The sequence below is a fragment of the Rosa rugosa genome, chromosome 2 (genome assembly GCF_958449725.1).
Source record: "Rosa rugosa chromosome 2, drRosRugo1.1, whole genome shotgun sequence".
Taxonomy (NCBI): Eukaryota; Viridiplantae; Streptophyta; class Magnoliopsida; order Rosales; family Rosaceae; genus Rosa; species Rosa rugosa.
In genome coordinates, this window is record NC_084821.1 from 43,660,409 (window position 1) to 43,679,935 (window position 19,527).

Consider the following 19,527-nt stretch of genomic DNA (forward strand, 5'->3'; position numbering starts at 1 on the left):
TATAACCCGCTCAATCCTATATACAGCTTTTACAATGCTCCGCATTTTCTGACTAGAAGCATTGGATACAGTGGATTAGAGAACAAAATCAAATGGTAATTCGGACTCTTATTTTGGACTAGAAACGAACTTGCAAAAGCCAAGAACTCAAAGATACAAATGCTCGTCCGAATAGATGGATCTAAGCTAGTACTAGCCTGTAATGGTTCCAAGTCCGAATGATGGTACTTGATCCCAACATTGAAATAAAATCGGTGTATCACAATCTTCTACCATCATTATTATCATTTATCAAGACAAACTATCAAATCTATCATCATTGTTTCATGAACCAAGCCGACTGCCTGAGTTCTTCAAGAAACACAGGAGAAATATAATAAAAACAAGAAGGGAAAGCAGAAAGCTAGTTTGTGTTCCATCATAATCGAACTCACGCCTGAGTTGCATATGCTTGCAATGAAATTGAAACTGAATGTAGTATTCATCTTCTATTAGCAAAGACGGTGCTTGTACAACTTAGAACAAACCTGGAATTGAACTTCGAAGGAGTCCTATTTCATTTTGACAAATTCAACTTGACAATTCAGTGAACCGCTTTGAAGCATCAAAAATTCCTTATACAACACCTCCATTTTGTTGTGCAGGTAATAAGTATCAATTGTCATCTTTTTCAGAAGTCTACCATTCTTTAACAAGTACTTGGCCGCTTCCATCTCAACTTGATGTCCCGCAAATCCCCTTATACAGATAGTCTTGAGACGTGACAACAAACAAAACGGCACAAACTCCGGTAGATAAAGTTCTTCACGACTTAGGGACCTCTGCCGATTGTGTAAAAGTAAAACTGGAATGAGAACTTTGAAGAGATTCACATTTGTATAATCTTGCACAAGTATAAAAAGATTTTACTTACATATTGAATGTCAAGATGTTCCAGATTAGGAAAACTCTTGAGCGACTCTGTTAGCAATCTCCCATAATTGCAATCACAAAGACACAGCTTCAAATGGTTCAAGTTATTAAAAGTAGGCAGAGGACAACCCTTCATGAAAGATAAATCAATCAAACAGAAAATCATGTAGAAACTAATCATATCTTTATGCCTTATTATTCTGTTTCAAATCATACTAACACTATGTTTTGTAGAATGTAAGGATAATACAGGTATGATTTATAGGGCAGAAGAATTGAAAAAGAAGGGATAAAAGAGAGGGTGGTACACATCACTAATGTTGTTTTAACATCAAGTAAAGTTGAGCAACTCTTCCACATTATTTGGCTTAGGATGTACTCATTTAATCCTTTCTACCATAGTGTAAAGGTCTATAGAACCAAGTAAGGACATACCTCGAAAGTATTATCTCTGAGAGACAGGTACTTGACATTGGAAATTCCTTCAGGAAGTGCAATTGTATGATCAGGCTTTTCTTTTGCATAACGCCCTCTGACATCAACTTCAGCTTTGACTAGGGAGTTTGGAGTTTCCAAAGTAAAATTTATAAAATTATCTTGCATGAGATCAAGATTTTCAAGATTTGGAGCTCTAATGTAAAAATTGTGCTCATGATAATCACATCTGTCAACCTGCAAATATATTCTTAACGTCTTCAGTTTAGGTGCAGAGATGTTGACTTTCAAATCTTCCTTTTGCCCGAGGATTCCATCTATAGCCAAATCTTCAAGTAGTGGAAAGTGAGGAAAAAGCTTTTCCATTGAGCCATTGTCAGGATGGTGAACAAAAACAGCAAGAAACTTGAGGCTTGGGAAGAAGTTCTCTGACTGGGGAAGATCATTGATAATAAAATTTGGCCCAATCTTCAAAACCTCCAGTGTTTTACACACAAAAAGGCTCTTAGGTAACACAAAATCATGTCGTTCTGAAAATAACTCGATATACAGGTCAAGTTCAATAACATTACGCCCAATGGCAGTGCTAATCCAACGACGAATAAGAGAGAGATATTTATCACGCCTATGGTCAACAGTGAACATTCCTATGTAGGGTGAACGCTGAAAATTGTAGTAACGAGAACATTCAAGTTTGAATTTTTGGATGTTTGACAAACCGCGAAAGTCAAGTACCCAACTTACAAACCTTTTGAACTCAACATCTCTATGGAATGCTTCATCCATGAAATCTAGATTGGAAACAGCAGTCCATTTGTTTTTCCATCTCTTTGACAGAACCGTGGTCATCACAGCAAATTTTGTGGGGAGGAAGGAAAGTATGTGACAAAGAACTTCATCTGGTAGCGCACTTAACCTATCCTCAATTCTTCCTTGAAACTTTGACATTGAATCCATATCTGAAGTTTGTTTAAAATACAGTCAAATTACAACTACTTTGATAACATAAAAAGCTTATACAGAGTTCGTGTACAAATTTCATAGAAAATAGACTACTGTGAATTGAGTGAAAATTTTAGCAAGATTCTTAACTCATTAACTTACAATCTGTTTGGTCACTTACAAACTACTCAAGAGGAAATTCTTGAAAGTTGCAACAGTGTATTTCAATATTTAAACTCAAGGCATTCAACAAAATCCTTGGATACCCATTAATTTTAGCGCATGGAAATCTACTTTTTCGATCTAAACAAGCTGACCCAGAAGAAATATTGAAAGGAACAATTAATCGGAAACCACACATTCAATCTAGAATTAATTTGCAACAAAAGAATAAAAGATATTTATCAGTCGAGAGATAATAAGCAATCAAAAGCTGTGAAGAATATAACCTTATAAGATGTCCCAGTAAGGAAAATTTTTCACTGGCCTAAACCCAGCAGTAAAGCTTTGCTTGGTTGTACAGAACAATGAGAAGTGCGAAGAAGACTAGAAGAGAATCCTTAACGGCGGCGTTTCTCCCTAGAGTGCCTCTTTATTTAGTTGGTGGGTAAAAAGTGGCGAAAATGGCGGGAAAGGGGAATATTGTAATATTGTTATATGGTCCTGAATTATGGTGCGTGGTGGTTCGGGTTGATGTAATTGGTCCATATTACTTGTACTTATTTTTTATTGGTCTCTTAATTTATATTTTTTTTTCACTCCATGTAAGGTCCCCACCCCACTAAATTCAGGTGATATTGTTAGCCCAGACCACCTATCACGTGGTAGTCCAATACCATAGAATAATTACTCAAATAGGATAGTGATAGGAAAAATATAGATAAACCGTTAATTTTGATGATAATAAAGCTCCAAACTTGACCAAAAAAAGAATATCATTCACGTGAGGGGTGAGGCTTCATATTTGGTTTTAACTTTCATAGAGTGCTCGGTACCTTTTGATTTAGTGACATAAATATTTATCTTGTAAGTGGAAAACCCTGAGTTCAACTCATTAATTAGTTGTAATACATTCATAGTGATATTATCAACTATTTATTAACGTTGTTACTTAATAAAAAAAAAATTCCACAGAGCATACTATAAACGAGTACGAAAATGGTAGAACACATGGTGAAAAGATAAGGCCGCTTCTAGGTTAATTCTAAATCATTTTGATAGGAAACTCCCTTCCTAATTATGTGACAACAAAACTTGCGTAGGAGTATCAATCAGTAGTACTGAAGCCTTTCTTCACATTGCTCTTAATCAAAGTTGCAAATGCTCATCATTAGGTTTCAAATCCTCAGATTAGGAAAGTGAGTCATTGTCTTAATTCCTCGCGCAATCTCAGTCGGAGAATAACTGCATCTAAGCTAGCAAGAAGTGTTGGTCGATGTAGCTTCAATCATGATGCTTTCACTTCTGCAGCATTATCAACCTGTATCCCTACATTGAGATAGCTCAAACCGTATCACAATCTTCTCTCAATATTATCACCACGCAGCGAATACCAAATCCATCCTCATTGGTTCATGAAGCAACCTAAGTTCTTCTAAAAGCCATATGGAAAAAAGAATGAGAGGAAAAGTTGCCAAAAAAAGATACGACTTGAGAATTAAGAACAGGACAAACAAGTAGAAAAGCATTAAGAACACTGAGATAATATTCAGAATACGTCTTGAGAATTAACCAGCACCACAAGGACATAATTTAATTAGGCCACCGTACTTGAACTCGGTCCTGACTTACGTACGCTAAAGAGAGTCGATAAGAAACTCTGCAATGAAATTGAAACTGACTGTAGATTCATCTTCTATCGACAAAAGATGGTGCTTGTAAAACTTTAGAACATACTACCCTGACAAATTCAACTTGACAATTCACTGAACCCCTTTGAAACATTAAAGATTCCTTGTATAACAACTTCTCTTTTCTGTATTGGAAACGTGTGTAAATTGTCATCTTGTCCAAAACTCTACCATTCCTTAACAAGTACTTTGCTGCTTCCATCTCAACTTGACATCCCTCAAATCCTCGTATAGGGATAGTCTTGAGGTGTGACAATAAACAAAACGGCACAAACTCTGGTAGAGAAAGTTCTTCATGACTTAGGAACCACTGACAATTATGTAAAAGAAAGACTGGAATGAGAATCTTTTAAGAGATGCAAGTTGATATCACGTAAATATTGATTTTACTTACATAGTCAATGTCAAGACATTCCAGATTAGGAAATTTCTGGAGTGACTCTGTTAGCAATCTCCCATAATTGCAATCACGAAGATGCAGCTTCAAATGGTTCAAGTATTCAAAAGTAGGCAGCAAACAACCCTTCATGAAAAATAGATCGGTCAAACAGAAAATCAATCATGTGGAAATTAAACATATCTTTATGCTTTCATACTCTGTTCCATATCATAAAATGCCTATATGAAGGCAATAGAAGTCTCCCAATCGATAACACTATGTTTAGGTAAGCACATTACCAATATGAATTGGATAAAATGGATGAAGGAGTGGTATTCCAATTCTTCCACATTAATTGGCTTTGCACCAACTCCTCTAATCCTTTCTATCAGAGTAAGAACAAGTTAGGACATACCTCAAAATTATCTTCTGTAAGAGACAAGTAACAGAAATTCCTTGAAGAAGTTGAATTGCACGATCAGGCTGTTCTTTTGCACACTGTCGTCCGAGATACATTTCGGCTTTGACTAGGGATTTTGCATTCTCCAAAGTAAAATTTGTCAACTTTTCCTTCACGAGTTCAAGGCTTTCAAGATTTTGAGCTTTAATGGAAAACTTGTACTCATGATCATCACAGTCATCACCATCTTTGACCCACAAATGCATTCTTAGTTTCTTCAGTTTCGGTGCAGAGATGTAGACATTCAAATCTTCCTTTTGTCCAAGAGTAGCATTTATAACCAAATCTTCAAGTACTGGAAAGTGAGAAAAAAGCTTTTCCATTGAATACTTGCGAGGATGATGAACTGAAACATTTAGCATCTTGAGGCTTGGGAAGTAGTTCCTTGGCATAGGAAGATGACCGATAATAAAATTTGACCCAAGCTTCAATACCTCCAGTGTATTACTCTCGAAAAGGCTCCTAGGTAACCCAAAATCATTTCCGTCTGGAAAGAACTCAATATTCAGGTCAAGTTCAACAAGATTACGCCCAATGGCAGTGTCAATCCAGCGCCAAATACGAGAGTGATATCTATCACGCCTTCGTTCTGCATTGAACTTTTCAATGTATGATTCCCACTCAAAGTCGATATCACGCGAACATTCAAGTTTGAGCTTTTGGATGTTTGATGAGCCACGAAAGTCAAGGACCCAATTAACAAACCTTTCAAAATGAACAAGTCTGTAGAACTCTTCGTCTTCGAAGTCTAGATTGGGAACCAAAGTCCATTTGTTGTTCCACCTCTTTGACAGAATCGTGGTCCTCACAGCACAGTTTGTCCCGAGGAAGGAAAGTATGTGACAAATAACTTCATCTGGTAGTGCACTCAACCTATCTTCAACTCTTGCTTGAAGCTTTGACATTGAATCCATTTTATAATCTGAAGTTTATTTAGACAACACTCAGGCTACAACTCCTATTGTAAGCTTATAGAGCTTCTAAGTATATAACTTCACAGCATTTCAGTTAAAACTTTAGCAACATTCTTAGTTCTTATGTGTTCTGTATGGTTACTTAAGCAACAAAAAGGGGTACTTCTGTGTCTTCTGTCATATAAGTAATCAAAAGCTGTGGAGAAAAGTACTTCTGAGTTTTCTAGGTACACAAATAGATAATAAGCAATCAAAAGCTGCGGAGAAAGTACCTTATAAGATGTCCCAGGAAGGAAAATACTGGCGAAGAAAAATGACCAGCGTCTTCAAAGATTCGACCTTTTCTCTTTGGTGGCTTTGGGTAGTGGGTAACAAGGCGGGAGTGCACATGTAAAATGGCTGGAAAGGGAAAGAAAATAGATAAAAACAGGATTTGATGTTGAACAATTGGGGCTAACAGAGATAAATGAGCACGGGAGTTTATATTTTATAATTTGTTTATTCCTTGCATGTCTACTGCCTCTTAAAAGTGCAAAGCAAACATGCGAGGAGCATATTTCAAAGAATACAACGCTGTTATCTATATAATCCAACTCCATCCCAGATACAGCTTTCACATTGCTCCACATTTTCTGACTAGAAACAATTGGATACAATGGATTAGAGAACGAAATGAACTGGTAATTCGTGATCTAATTTTGACTAGAAATGAAGTTGCAAAAGCCAAGAACTAAAGGGTACAAATGCTCGTCATTAGGTTTGAATTCTCAGATTAAATAAAGTGAGTCATTGTCTTAATTCCTCAGACACCCAGGGTCGGAAGATAGCTGGATCTAAGCTGGTACTAGACTGGTGATGGTTCAAGTCCTAATGATGGTACTCGATTCCAATGTTAAAATAAAGTCGGTGTATCACAATCTTCTACCATCATTATTATCATTTATCAACAGAGACTATCAAATCTATCCTCATTGTTTCATAAAACAAGCTGAGTGCCTGAGTTCTTCAAGAAACACGGAAGAAATATAATAAAAACAAGAAGGGAAAGCAGAAAGTTAGTTTTTGTTCCATCATAATCGAACTCACCCCTGAGTTACATATGCTTGCAATGAAATTGAAACTGAATGTAGTATTCATCTTTTATTACCAAAGACGGTGCTTGTACAACTTAGAACAAACCTGGAATTGAACTTTGAAGGAGTCCTATTTCATTTCGACAAATTCAACTTGACAATTCAGTGAACCCCTTTGAAACATCAAAAATTCCTTATACAACACCTCCATTTTGTTGTGCAGGGAATAAGTATCAATTGTCATCTTTTTCAAAACTCTACCATTCTGTAACAAGTACTTGGCCGCTTCCATCTCAACTTGATGTCCCTCAAACCCCCTTATAGAGATAGTCTTGAGACATGACAACAAACAAAACGGCACAAACTCCGGTAGATAAAGTTCTTTCTGACTTAGGGACCTCTGCTGATTGTGAAAGTAAAACTGGAATGAGAACTTTGAAGAGATTCACATTTGTATAATCTTGCACAAGTATAAAAAGATTTTACTTACATATTCAATGTCAAGATATTCCAGATTAGGAAACTTCTTGAGCGACTCTGTTAGCAACCTCCCGTAATTGCAATCACAAAGACACAGCTTCAAATGGTTCAGGTTACCAAAAGTAGGCAGAGAACAACCCTTCATGAAAGATAAATCGAGCAAACAGAAAATCATGTATAAAGTAATCATATCTTTATGCCTTATTATTCTGTTTCAAATCATACTAACACTATGGTTTGTAGAATGTAAGGATAATACAGGTATGATTGCAAAAGAAGGGATAAAAGAGAGGGTGGTATACATCACTAATGTTGTTTGAACATCAAGTAAAGGTGAGCAACTCTTCCACATTTTTTGGCTTTGGATGTACTCATTTAATCCTTTCTATCATAGTGTAAAGGTCTATAGGACCAAGTAAGAACATACCTCAAAAGTATTATCTCTGAGAGACAGGTACTTGACATTGGAAATTCCTTCAGGAAGTGCAATTGCATGATCAGGATTTCCTTCTGCATAACGCCCTATGAGATCAACTTCAGCTTTGACTAGGGAGTTTGGAGTTTCCAAAGTAAAATTTATAAAATTATCTTGCATGAGATCAAGGTTTTCAAGATTTGGAGCTTTAATGTAAAAACAGTGCTCATGATAATCACATTTGTCAACCTCCAAATATATTCTTAACGTCTTCAGTTTAGGTGCAGAGATGTTGATATTCAAATCTTCCTTTTGCCCAAGAATTCCATCTATAGCCAAATCTTCAAGTACTGGAAAGTGACAAAAAAACTTTTCCATTGAATACTTGTGAGGATGGTGAACTGAAACATTTAGCATCTTGAGGCTTGGGAAGTAGTTCCTTGGCATAGGAAGGTAACTGAGAATAAAATTTGACCCAAGCTTCAATACCTCCAGTGTATTACTCTCGAAAAGGCTCCTAGGTAACCCAAAATCATTTCCGTCTGGAAAGAACTCAATATTCAGGTCAAGTTCAACAAGATTACGCCCAATGGCAGTGTCAATCCAGCGCCAAATATGAGAGTGATATCTATCACGCCTTCGTTCAGCATTGAACTTTTCAATGTATGATTCCCACTCAAAGTCGATATCACGCGAACATTCAAGTTTGAGCTTTTGGATGTTTGATGAGCCACGAAAGTCAAGGACCCAATTAACAAACCTTTTAAAATGAACAAGTCTGTAGAACTCCTCGTCTTCGAAGTCTAGATTGGGAACCAAAGTCCAATTTGTTGTTCCACCTCTTTGACAGAATCGTGGTCCTCACAGCACATTTTGTCCCGAGGAAGGAAAGTATGTGACAAATAACTTCATCTGGTAGTGCACTCAACCTATCTTCAACCCTTGCTTGAAGCTTTGACATTGAATCCGTTTTATATTCTGAAGTTTATTTGGACAACACTCAGACTACAACTCCTATTGTAAGCTTATAGAGCTTCTATGTATACAAACTTCACAGCATTTCAGTTAGAACTTTAGCAACATTCTTAGTTCTAATGTGTTCTGTATGGTTACTTACAAATTACACAAACAGAGAAATTTTGGGAAAGTTACAACATAGTGTATTTCATAGTTCAATTCAAAAGATTCATATGGCCAGTTCCCAAAAAAAAAAAAAAAAAAAAAAAAAAAGAAATTCTACATGTATGGCAACAGTAATAATTAATCAATTCTTCATCAATTATCTAGTTTCTGCAAAAGAGTTCTTTTATCTATAAAAGCTGACCCGACGGAATATATTGAAAGGGAACATTTTATCAGAAACCACACATCATTAAATCTAGAATTATCAGCACAAGAACTATAGTTTGCTTACAGATAAGCAACAAAAAAGGGTAAAACGTGAATACTTTGTGTCTTCTGGCATACAAGTAATCTAAAGCTGTGGAGAAAAGTACTTCTGGGTTTTCTGGGTACGCAAATAAATAATAAGCAATCAAAAGCTGCGGAGAAAGTACCTTATAAGATGTACCAGGAAGGAAAATACTGGCGAAGAAAAATGACCAGCGTCTTCATTCTTCAAAGATTTGACCTTTTCTCTTTGGTGGCTTTGGGTGGGTAACAAGGCGGGAGTGCGCATGTAAAATGGCGGGAAAGGGAAAGAAAATAGATAAAAAAACAGGCGGGCAGTAATTTTTTTTGGTCAAACATAAAAGGTATAATTTTTAGCATGTTCACCTCGAAATCTGAAATATGTAGGGCACTCATAGCCTCATAGGTCATAGCAACCTCGCTTATGAATGATGATATGTGATAACAAAGCTTGTGTAGGAGTAGCAGATCTGGCGCCTTGCATTCACAGTTTCACACTCACAAATCTGTTCAAAATATTATCATTTGGCAGCAAAATTGACACTTCTCGCTCAAACTCAATAGAGTCTACAGTTTCTGTACAATTGAAGTTTTTTTTTTTTAAGGTAATGATTAATTGGTACACATCTGTGTGATTCAAACAAACAAAATATGTGAGTTTTAACTGTGGAAAGATCTGCTCGCTTGCGAGGCTAGTGCTAATGCCTTCCTTCCTGTATCCATCATCATCCTCTCCCTCGCTGCACGTCGCTGATGTTGCCTTGCATTTTTAGCACGCTTTAGAGCTAACCGGCTATCCCTTTCTTGAAATGCAAGTCTGAACTTTTCAGCCAAAGACAATTCCTTGTGACCTGAGATTGAAAGAGGTGGAGGCATTGCCCTTGGTAAAAAACCCCATGTCACCCATGTCTTCGGATCAATATCCTTGACCACAGAATTATCCAATTGGATATCTGGTAATGCTTCCCAGGGAACTTGAGTTCCTCTGAATCCAAAGGGGGATGGCTTTGGATTTACTATAATCCGTGGGCATTCAGTGGAATATCTTTCCAAGGAATCTTTATCAATCTGCGGCTGCAAAAATAAAAATAAAATAAAATGAGGACTTAACAAGATTTACTACTCCAAAACAAACCATTGGGGCAGAATAGTAGTAACTATGGAAGCTTGTACTTTAACTTTAATTTTTTTATTTGGCCATAATCAAGAAGTATCTAAAAATCCCAAACAAAATTAATTGAATAGTCATAAGCAATTGATTGAATACATAAAGCACAAGGATAGTTCTACATATACATGCCAATAAAGTTTATGTTATAACACTAGCTAACAACTAACATGTCACTCTCGCGTATCTGAGCTTTCTGCTGTCTAGCATTCACATCTGAACCTTCTTTTTGCTTTTCTATTCCATTTATTAGGTAAGTTCTAGTTCATGGTCACTTATTGGTAACATAGGGCATGCCAATTTCTCTAGTGACAAGTTCTCATTTACACTAGGGATACAAGTTTCCCATGTGAATTTTCAACAATAAAAAGCTAGCCACGACATTCAAGTGAAGAGGTACTATGATGGACAGAACAGATCATGACAACCAACGGATTTTAGTAGTTGATGAAGAAAAGAATCAAATATATAGGAAAGATCAAGTACATACCCATACAAGCCACCTCAATGTATCTGCAACAGTAACAAGTTCTTCGGTCTTCAGTTCTTCCCAGGAATCTCCCTCTACATTGTTCAACTTCGGTTTTAATACATCCAAGCACCTGCGTGCAGTGCGATCACTATTCCGGCTCCCTCTGCAATAATAATTTTGATTCATAGCCTGTTATAAAAAAAATTTGTACTCCTAGTCAAAACAAAATATTCTGGACGCTTCAACAGCATGGCCCAAAGAAAAAAGATTAAGATATGTGAAGGGCATTCTAGGTTAAGTAACTGGGGCTAGAATTCTAGATCAATTTTCTTCAGGTGAGCAGACTGATAGAATGGTTTACTAAACAATGAACATGAATCTGGGAATATCTTGTAGCTGGACTATTGACAATGTAATTTTGATAGTTAAGAACTCGTACAAGACTGTCAGGATAAAAACACATCACATTCGATCAAAAGGAGAGGGACAGAGTGACAAAAAAAAAAAAAAATAATAATAATAATAATAAAATAAAATAAAAAACACCACAGTTTGGTTATAAACAAGATGGGATGGAAGAATGGCATGATGTTCAAATAGGGTTCCTTGCGCCATGTTCCCATCCCATCCAGTTTAAATTCATTTGGAGGATTGAAGAAGATGCAGTGTAGTGGAACCATTGCATTGACATGATGCCACATATGCTACATGAAACAGTGTGAGCTGTTCCTTTAGAGAAAAACATGAACTCCCTCATAATAATCATGCATAAATTAATACTAATGTCTTCTGACTTTTATATAAGTTACTGAAGCTTTACCATTATTCGAAAAGTGCTCTCCTGACCATAAAAACAACTTACATATATACAGAAACTTGTAATGAAAGTTCAAAATGCTCATCATGTTATCAAAAGAGCGCTTACCCACATCTCAATGTCTCCAATGAAAGACAGCGGTGCACAAGTTCAGAAACCCCAACAGCAGTAATATTATCACACCGGCTGCAAAAGAGAGAGATGTTTCAATATAACTAAATAATTTCAAAACCAAATTTCTTTTTTATGCCTCAATATTAGCCAAACACTACTTATCCTAATTAATAACCTAAAGCAACTTTCCCCCTCCCATATAGTATTATAATTTTCCTACAAATCTACGTACATTTGATGGCTCAAGACTCTGATAAGCATACATGAGATACAACGAACATACTTCATGAGATAAGACTAACAGTTGTCTGGTATGCATAAAACATTGCATCCTCCACATTCTAATAGTTTACTGGTACCACACAAACTCGCTTATTTAAACCTCAGTAACTTATTTTAAGAATGATCAAACAGAAATCCCCATACCTAATATCAACAGCTCGAAGAGATCCACATATCTCAGCCACTTTTGCTAAGCCCAAATCTGAAACATCTGATGCAGAGAGGTCAAGAACGTCCCAGCTCTCATCAGCTAATGCAATAATAACATCATCCTTGAGTAACTTTCTTCTTCTCGCAATGGCCACCAGTACCCTCTACCACCACCCAAAGACAAACCATTGTCAATTGTTTCACATATAAACAGAAACCCATTAACACAAAAGCATCCCATACCAGTTCTTCAACAAAAATCACCCAAATTATGCACAAAGATTGATGCTTTTGCTGATTGAAGCTCACATTCTAAAAGGGTTTTGCTGAACAGTAACAAAAATTTAGTACCTTGATTTCTGGTGGAAAGTCAAGTGCAATGTCAGCCAAATGGGGGATGATATCCTCCAAGTGACTACCAACAACTCCAAGACACAAATTGAGTAAAGTGGGAGGAGATTTTGACCTTCCAAGCTGTGTTCCTGCCATGTTATGCACCAATTTAAGCATACAAACAACATCTAGGTGAAATTGGAAGACATAAAAGATGCAATTTTGGGACTTACTGGAGGATTGAGATTGAGGGTTTTGAACCATGGGGTTTGATTTGGGATTCAAATCCAATTTAGCCAAAGCAATCGTTGTGGAGACGAGGGCTTTTCCTTTTTCCATCAAAATCAAAATTTTTGCCGGAAAATAATTTGCTCCCAATTTCCTTCGTATTTAGGAATACCTTTGCCGTTTAGATGGCAATATGACGCCGCCTCCATCTGGGCTATACCCACAAATTTGAAAGGAGTGTTCTTTTAGGGAGGTTCAATTTGAACATTCTAATTTGGCCCAAGAGCTAGAGGTGTAAAACTGCCCTGGCCCAGCTCATGAATGTTGGGCCTCTCGCTAATCCAGTCAAGAACCACCAAATATTTTCAAAAGAGAGAATCTTGCGTGAGGCAACCGCACGGCCACGTGGTGGGGCGGACCAATCACTGTCCAGCAGGAGGGTGTTTTGGATATTGCACTTTAAGAAGAAGGGGCAGTTTCAGAAAAGAGAGAAATTTTTCTTTCTTCTGATTGGTTGGCCCTAAAACCACGTAGTGGGGAAACCCCCACCTAAGAATTTCTCTTTTCGAAATGAGTCTTATTCAATGTCAAAAACCCTCAACGCATCATCGACAAGGCGTTTGCCAAACCTAACTCTACCAGAGAAAGACACACTTTTTCTCAATGTTACGTATTAACCAACCACATTAGTTTTACTAGGATGATCAATGTAATTGAGGACATATATCATAAGTGCATCCGTCATCTCATGATTATAATTTTTTTATAGGGTTCTTGACCAAAAGCACCAAAATGAGGCAAAGTTATCCTATTTACCCCAGCAATAGATTTTTAATCCCACCTACACAATTTCACATCAAATGACCATTTTGCCCTAAGCCTAATTATTAAACTACAACATTGCCACTCTCTTTTTTTTCTCTCTCTCTCTCTCTCTCCAGACGACCTCTCTCTCTCTCCTCTCTCCAGACAACGCTCTCTCTCTCTTCACTCTCGCACTATCTTCCTCAGCATGACGCCGACACTGCCGCGCCATGGAGGCTCCGGACTTGGAGGAAGAGATCGGAGCTTTCTCCGGTTGTGGCGAAGACACTCGACGGCAAGGCCCATCCGCGATTCAGACTCCGATCGACAAGGCCTAGCTCCGATTCCGATTCCGATCTGATTTTGATTCCGATTGACAAGGCCCAACCCCGATTCCGAGCCCAACGCCTCCAATTCCGGTCAGCTTCACGATGGAGGCTCCGAGGTGGTGAGAAATCGGCGGCGTCGTGGTTCAAGTCTCACGGTTGAATTGTTCGAAATCTGATTGGGTGCCCAGAGCTTTTCTCTGGGTGCCCATATCAATTTCTAGCTTCTTTTTTTTTTTTTTTTTTTAAGTAACGGGACATAAGGAAAGGAAAAAAAAATTTAAATGTCTATTACCCTTCTATTGGAGGGCAATAGACGTTTTGAATTGATGTAATCTCCTTGTTTTTTTTTTTCTGTAATAAAAGTTTTATTTGTCTAAATTTAGGGAGATTAGTTCCCATTCTGGCAACTGAAAGTCCTATTGAGGGGGCAATACATGGCTGATAGTCGTCTATTGGGGGGCAATAGACCTCTATTGCCCCTCTATTAGGGGGCAATAGATGTCTATTGGGTACAAAAAAACTTTCCGGTGAGATTTTCAGCAAATGCCGATGGGCGGCAGCCAGTGACTGGAATCCGGCTGCTGGTGACCGGACTCCGGCGAAGTCTCCCATGATTTTTTTTTCTCTCTCTCTAAGTAATAAAGGGGTGAGGGTAAAATAGTATTAAAAAAAAAATTAAAAAAAAAAATCTTAATGGAATATTAGGGAAGACATCCTTTAGAGTGTTTTGGGTAAGAGGAAATTAAAAAAACTTAATGGGGTAAGTGGGAAAAAATCTCTAAAAATGAGGTAAATGGACAAAAACCCTTTTTTATATTGTTGTAATAGGAGAAGATTGTTTTAGATTCCTAGTCTTAATTAGAATAGAATTCATTGTACTCAAAGGTCTTGTACTTATATAGAGGCTCCTATTATCAATGAAAGACACAATTATTCTCTCTACTTCTCTCTTTGCATCTTCTTAAACACGATATACTAGTTAAGGCAATTTTTCTCTTGATTTATGTCCATGGCTAGGAGCATGGGAGAAGAAATCGAAAAACTGCTGATTGTGACAGAAGATCTCTACCAACAACAAGTCCCAGAAGCTGTAAAACAAGAGCCCAACAAGAAACATGCAGCGGAAACAATAATAAAAATGCCCAAGAAACCTGCTGAGCACTTGTTCTCCATCAAGCAGAGAAAGGAGGAGTCTATGAAGCAATTCATAGATCGCTTCAATGAGGAGGCTGAGCAGGTGCAGGGTTTCAGCGATGACATAGCGATTAGGGCTATGATGTTAGGTCTGCTGGGTAAACCAGACGGGATGGCAAATTGGCGGCTTTTCTCTTTTCTTTGCAACGATCCTCCCAAATCATATGCCGATCTGCTCCAGAAAGCTTCCAAGTATTCAAAATCTGAGAGATGTTTCAACAGGACTGTCAATGTGTGTTTGCTGATTGCTCTTGTGTTCATCATCATAGGAATTTCATGTTCTGTGAATTCGGCTTGGCGACAGATGAATTGCACACTGGATTGACAAGTAGAGGTTGGATCTTTATTAGTGAATTGATTAAATGCTTGTGTTGGCACACTGGAGAAATTTATTCGTTCGATGATGTTTTTCTCTGAGAGGGTTCACTTCGCGAATGTTGTAGTTATTAAACTGTCGAATTCAGCATCGAGCAATATTTGCCTTCTTCTTTTTTGGGGTATAACATATGTTTAAAACCCTGCAAAATATAATTTGCATTTTAGGCTTGACGCAAAAGATGGAGGAACAGACCTATAGAATTGGCACAAGAATTGCTAACTATAGGGCAATTTATGCAATGCATATCCTGGGTTCATACTCATTCAGTCATTCCATGCATTCCATATGGAATAAGCCAATAAGGCGCCCATATTTCCTTTGAATAGCAGAAACAATCGTTTGTGCATCTGATTTAATGTCAGGTTAAGATTGAATTACTCACCTCCAATGCTAGTTGGAAACCAGTTGAGAGTGATAAAATCTCTACTTGTTTAGGCAAAACCCTAGCGCAACCGACTCATTTTTTTCTGAGTACAAAAGCATCACCCACATTGAAATTATGAACAACTTTTTCCAGAAGAGACTGTTGACTTATCAAAGCTCTTCATAAAGCATCATTTGTGACCCTAATTAACCCACTTCTAATTAACTATAGATTACGTTGGTATAATAGTTGGGTAATTACCACCCACCCTCCGAGGCACATAAGACACATAAACATATATCTCTGTATAAAAACACTCGTTAATAAGGCGCCCATTAGTAGCTAGGTTTTCCTCCTGCATGAATAGCATAAAAAACCCCATGTTCATATGATATCACGTCAGATTAAGAGTTACTGATCAACTCCAAAGTTATTTGGAAACCCATAAGATTGTCAAAATCTCTACTAGTTTTGGAGATGAGACTATCGGGAAGAATAACTTTGAGCGTCACAAGGGCCGGCCCTGAGGGCTGCCATGTGAGGTAGCCGTCTCACGCCACCGGATCCAGGGGTCTCCGATTTGTCTACTTAGCTAGTCAAAACTATATGTATTTTAATTGAAACCACAATGCTTAAGCAAAACTTCAGCCCAGCAGTCACGGGCAGCTTTTTCATTGTTTTTTCCACCCAACCAAGGTTCAAAACTAGTTGGGTTAGAATACTTTTTTACATTGAACTTTTCTTTATAAAAGATGATCTATTCAAAGTCGCTAGCCTAGAGTTTTTTTTTTTGTCCAAAGTTTTTTTTTTTGTCCAAATATACTACTTTCTATATAAAGAAATACACATTGAACTTTTTCTTTTCTTCTTTCTATTGTCCAAATACACAATAGAATAAATTAATATGAATAAAGTATTATTAGTTACCCAAAAAAATTACTTGAACACTTTAATGTCAATTTATACGAGATCATATTCGCCTCAGGCCACACAAATCTCAGGACCAGCCTTGCACACAACTTCCGTATTGTCAATTTGTCATTACAAAGCGTGAGTTCAATGTCATTTTTCTGGTGTAAAACAAGCAATATCCATATTCAATTTTACCTGAAAGGGGCATACCGTTTGTCTCGACAGTCGACCAACATGAACCAGAGGGGATCGCAAATCAGCGGCTTTTCTCTTTTCTTTGCAACTATCCTCCAAAATCATATGCCGATCTGCTCCAGAAAGCTTCCGAGTATTCAAAATCTGAGAGATGTTGCACCAGTATTGTCACTGTGTTTTTTCTGATTGCTCTCGTGTTCAACATCATAGGAATTACTTGTTCTGTGAAATCGACTTGGCGACAGATGAATTGAGTTTGTATTGGCACACTGAATTGATAAGTAGAGGTTAGATCTTTATTAGTGAATTGATCGAATGCTATTGTGTTGGCACACTGGAGAAATTTATTCGTTCAATGAAGTTTCTCTCAGAGGGTTTACACTGCATTCCTAAATTGTAGTTATTAAATAGTCGAATTCAGCGTTGAGCAATATTGCCTTCTTCTTTGTAGTTATTAAAACCCTGCAAAGTATATATAATTTGCATTTTAGGCTTGACACAAAACATGAAGGAACAAATCTATAGAATTGGCACAAGAATTGCTAACTTTAGGGCAATTTATGCAACGCTTATCATCGGTTCATACTCGTTCAGACATTCCATGCATTCCATATGGAATAAGCCAATAAGGCGCCCATATTTCCTTTGAATAGCAGAAACAAGGGCTTGTGCATCTGATTTAATGTCAGGTTAAGATTGAATTACTCACCTCCAATGCTAGTTGGAAAACAAAACATTTGAGATTGATAAAATCTATACTTGTTAAGGCGAAACCCTAACGCTAGGACTCATCTTTTCGAGTACAAATACGACTCATCCACTTTGAAATTAAACCTGCTATTAGAAGGGGCACACCATTTGACGAACATGCATATGAACAACTTTTTCCAGAAGAGTATTACTGTACGTAGTACTGTTGACTTATCAAATTAAGCTCTTCATAAAGCATCATTTGTGACCCTAACTGACTCACTTCTAATTAACTATAGATTCCGTTGGTACGAGAATGACATGAATTATATAAATACTAATGAGGAGGATATATTTTAAAACATCATATGTCATGATGTAATATAAAATGATGGACACCAACAATGTCATCGAGTTTCAATCAAATTATATCTTATTGATGGACTAAACTGCGGAAAGAGTCCTAGTCCAAAGATTCTAGTATCATAGGATTATACATTCTCTGGATTTAAATATAGAAATAAATCTTTAAATTAAACTTGGTATAGTGGTTAGGTAATTACCACCCACCATCCGAGGCAAGACACATAAAACATAAGTTTTTGTACAAAAACATTCGTTAATAAAGCGCCCTAGGTTTTCCTCCTGCATGAATAGCATAAAAAATCTCATGTTCGTATGATATAACGTCAGATTAAGAGTCACTCAACTCCAAAGTTATTTGGAAACCCATGAGATTGTCAAAATCTCTACTAGTTTTGGAGATGAGACTATAAGCAGAAAGAATAACTTGAGCGTCACAAATTCCGTATTGTAACTATGAAGCGTGAGTTCAGTGTCACCAACTCATTTTCGAGTGTAAAAGAAGCAATATCCATGCATATTCAATTTTACCTGAAAGGGGCATACCGTTTGTCTCGACCAACATGAACAAAATTTCTGTAGTGTTGACTTTGTAAGTTTTCATGAAGCTTCATTCTGGCCCAAACTGAATCTTTTATATTAGATATATTATTGGGCAAAAAAGACATGAATTGTTCGTATTACTATTGATCGAGATCGGGATATATATTAAATTGTCATATGACAATACAAAATGATGGAGGGAACAAAGTCAAAGGTTTCAACCAAATTCTATTTTGATTGTAGATGGACTAGACCTTGTCTAAAGATATTATCATGGAGGTTTATAATTTAATGCACCCTAAGTCTTTGGAATAAATACTGGTATAGTTGCATTATAACATTCTCTGGATTTAAATGCAGGACAAATCTTCTAATTACAGATAATTAATATAGGGTCAGGTAATTTACCACCCACCTTCAAACATATGCGTACGTACGTACCATGATATTGTATTGCCGACTCACACAACTAATTAAGACATACGCATAAACATATATTGCACGAAAACAATCGTTAATAAGGTGCCATTAGTACTTTAGTAGCTAGGTTTTCCTTCTCATGAATAGCATAAACAATCGCTTGTGCTGTTGTGCATATGATTTCACGTCTGGTTAAGAGTTACTCAACGCCAAAGCTGTGAGGAAACCAATTTAATCTCTAGTAGTTTTGGAGAGGAGACGCTGTCGAGATGAATAACTCTGACCATTACAACTTTTGTATTGTCATTACGAAGCATAAGTTCAACATCATCAACTCATTTATCGAGTTCAATGGATCTTTTCCTGCCATTAGACGGGGGATATCATTTGTATAGATCAACGAATATGAATTGCTTTCCTAGGGAATAGTGTAGATTGACTTTTCGGAACTCCCTATAAAGCTTCATTGATCAGCTTGCTGAAACTAAATAATTTCTGGT

At 37.1% G+C, this 19,527-nt stretch overlaps 3 protein-coding genes across 3 annotated transcripts; all 3 read right to left on the reverse strand.

The window, feature by feature from the left end:
- Window positions 1–335: 335 nt before the first annotated feature.
- Window positions 336–5,892, reverse strand: LOC133730805 (uncharacterized). Its single transcript, XM_062158324.1, has 7 exons — window positions 4,995–5,892; window positions 4,818–4,903; window positions 4,534–4,662; window positions 4,311–4,449; window positions 1,348–2,306; window positions 914–1,042; window positions 336–821 (listed from the first exon to the last, which is right to left on the reverse strand). Exons 1-7 carry the CDS (start codon window positions 5,890–5,892, stop codon window positions 552–554), a joined length of 2,610 nt encoding a protein of 869 aa, XP_062014308.1. The 3' UTR covers window positions 336–551.
- A 1,114-nt stretch (window positions 5,893–7,006) lies between these two features.
- LOC133728707 (putative FBD-associated F-box protein At5g53635) lies at window positions 7,007–8,794 on the reverse strand. Its single transcript, XM_062156132.1, has 3 exons — window positions 7,873–8,794; window positions 7,456–7,584; window positions 7,007–7,365 (listed from the first exon to the last, which is right to left on the reverse strand). The coding sequence occupies exons 1-3, from the start codon at window positions 8,305–8,307 to the stop codon at window positions 7,096–7,098; spliced, it is 834 nt and encodes a 277-aa protein (XP_062012116.1). The 5' UTR covers window positions 8,308–8,794; the 3' UTR covers window positions 7,007–7,095.
- An 851-nt stretch (window positions 8,795–9,645) lies between these two features.
- Window positions 9,646–13,047, reverse strand: LOC133732013 (uncharacterized). Its single transcript, XM_062159466.1, has 6 exons — window positions 12,840–13,047; window positions 12,625–12,755; window positions 12,268–12,437; window positions 11,836–11,913; window positions 10,929–11,073; window positions 9,646–10,344 (listed from the first exon to the last, which is right to left on the reverse strand). Exons 1-6 carry the CDS (start codon window positions 12,943–12,945, stop codon window positions 9,931–9,933), a joined length of 1,044 nt encoding a protein of 347 aa, XP_062015450.1. The 5' UTR covers window positions 12,946–13,047; the 3' UTR covers window positions 9,646–9,930.
- Between the last annotated feature and the right edge of the window lie 6,480 nt (window positions 13,048–19,527).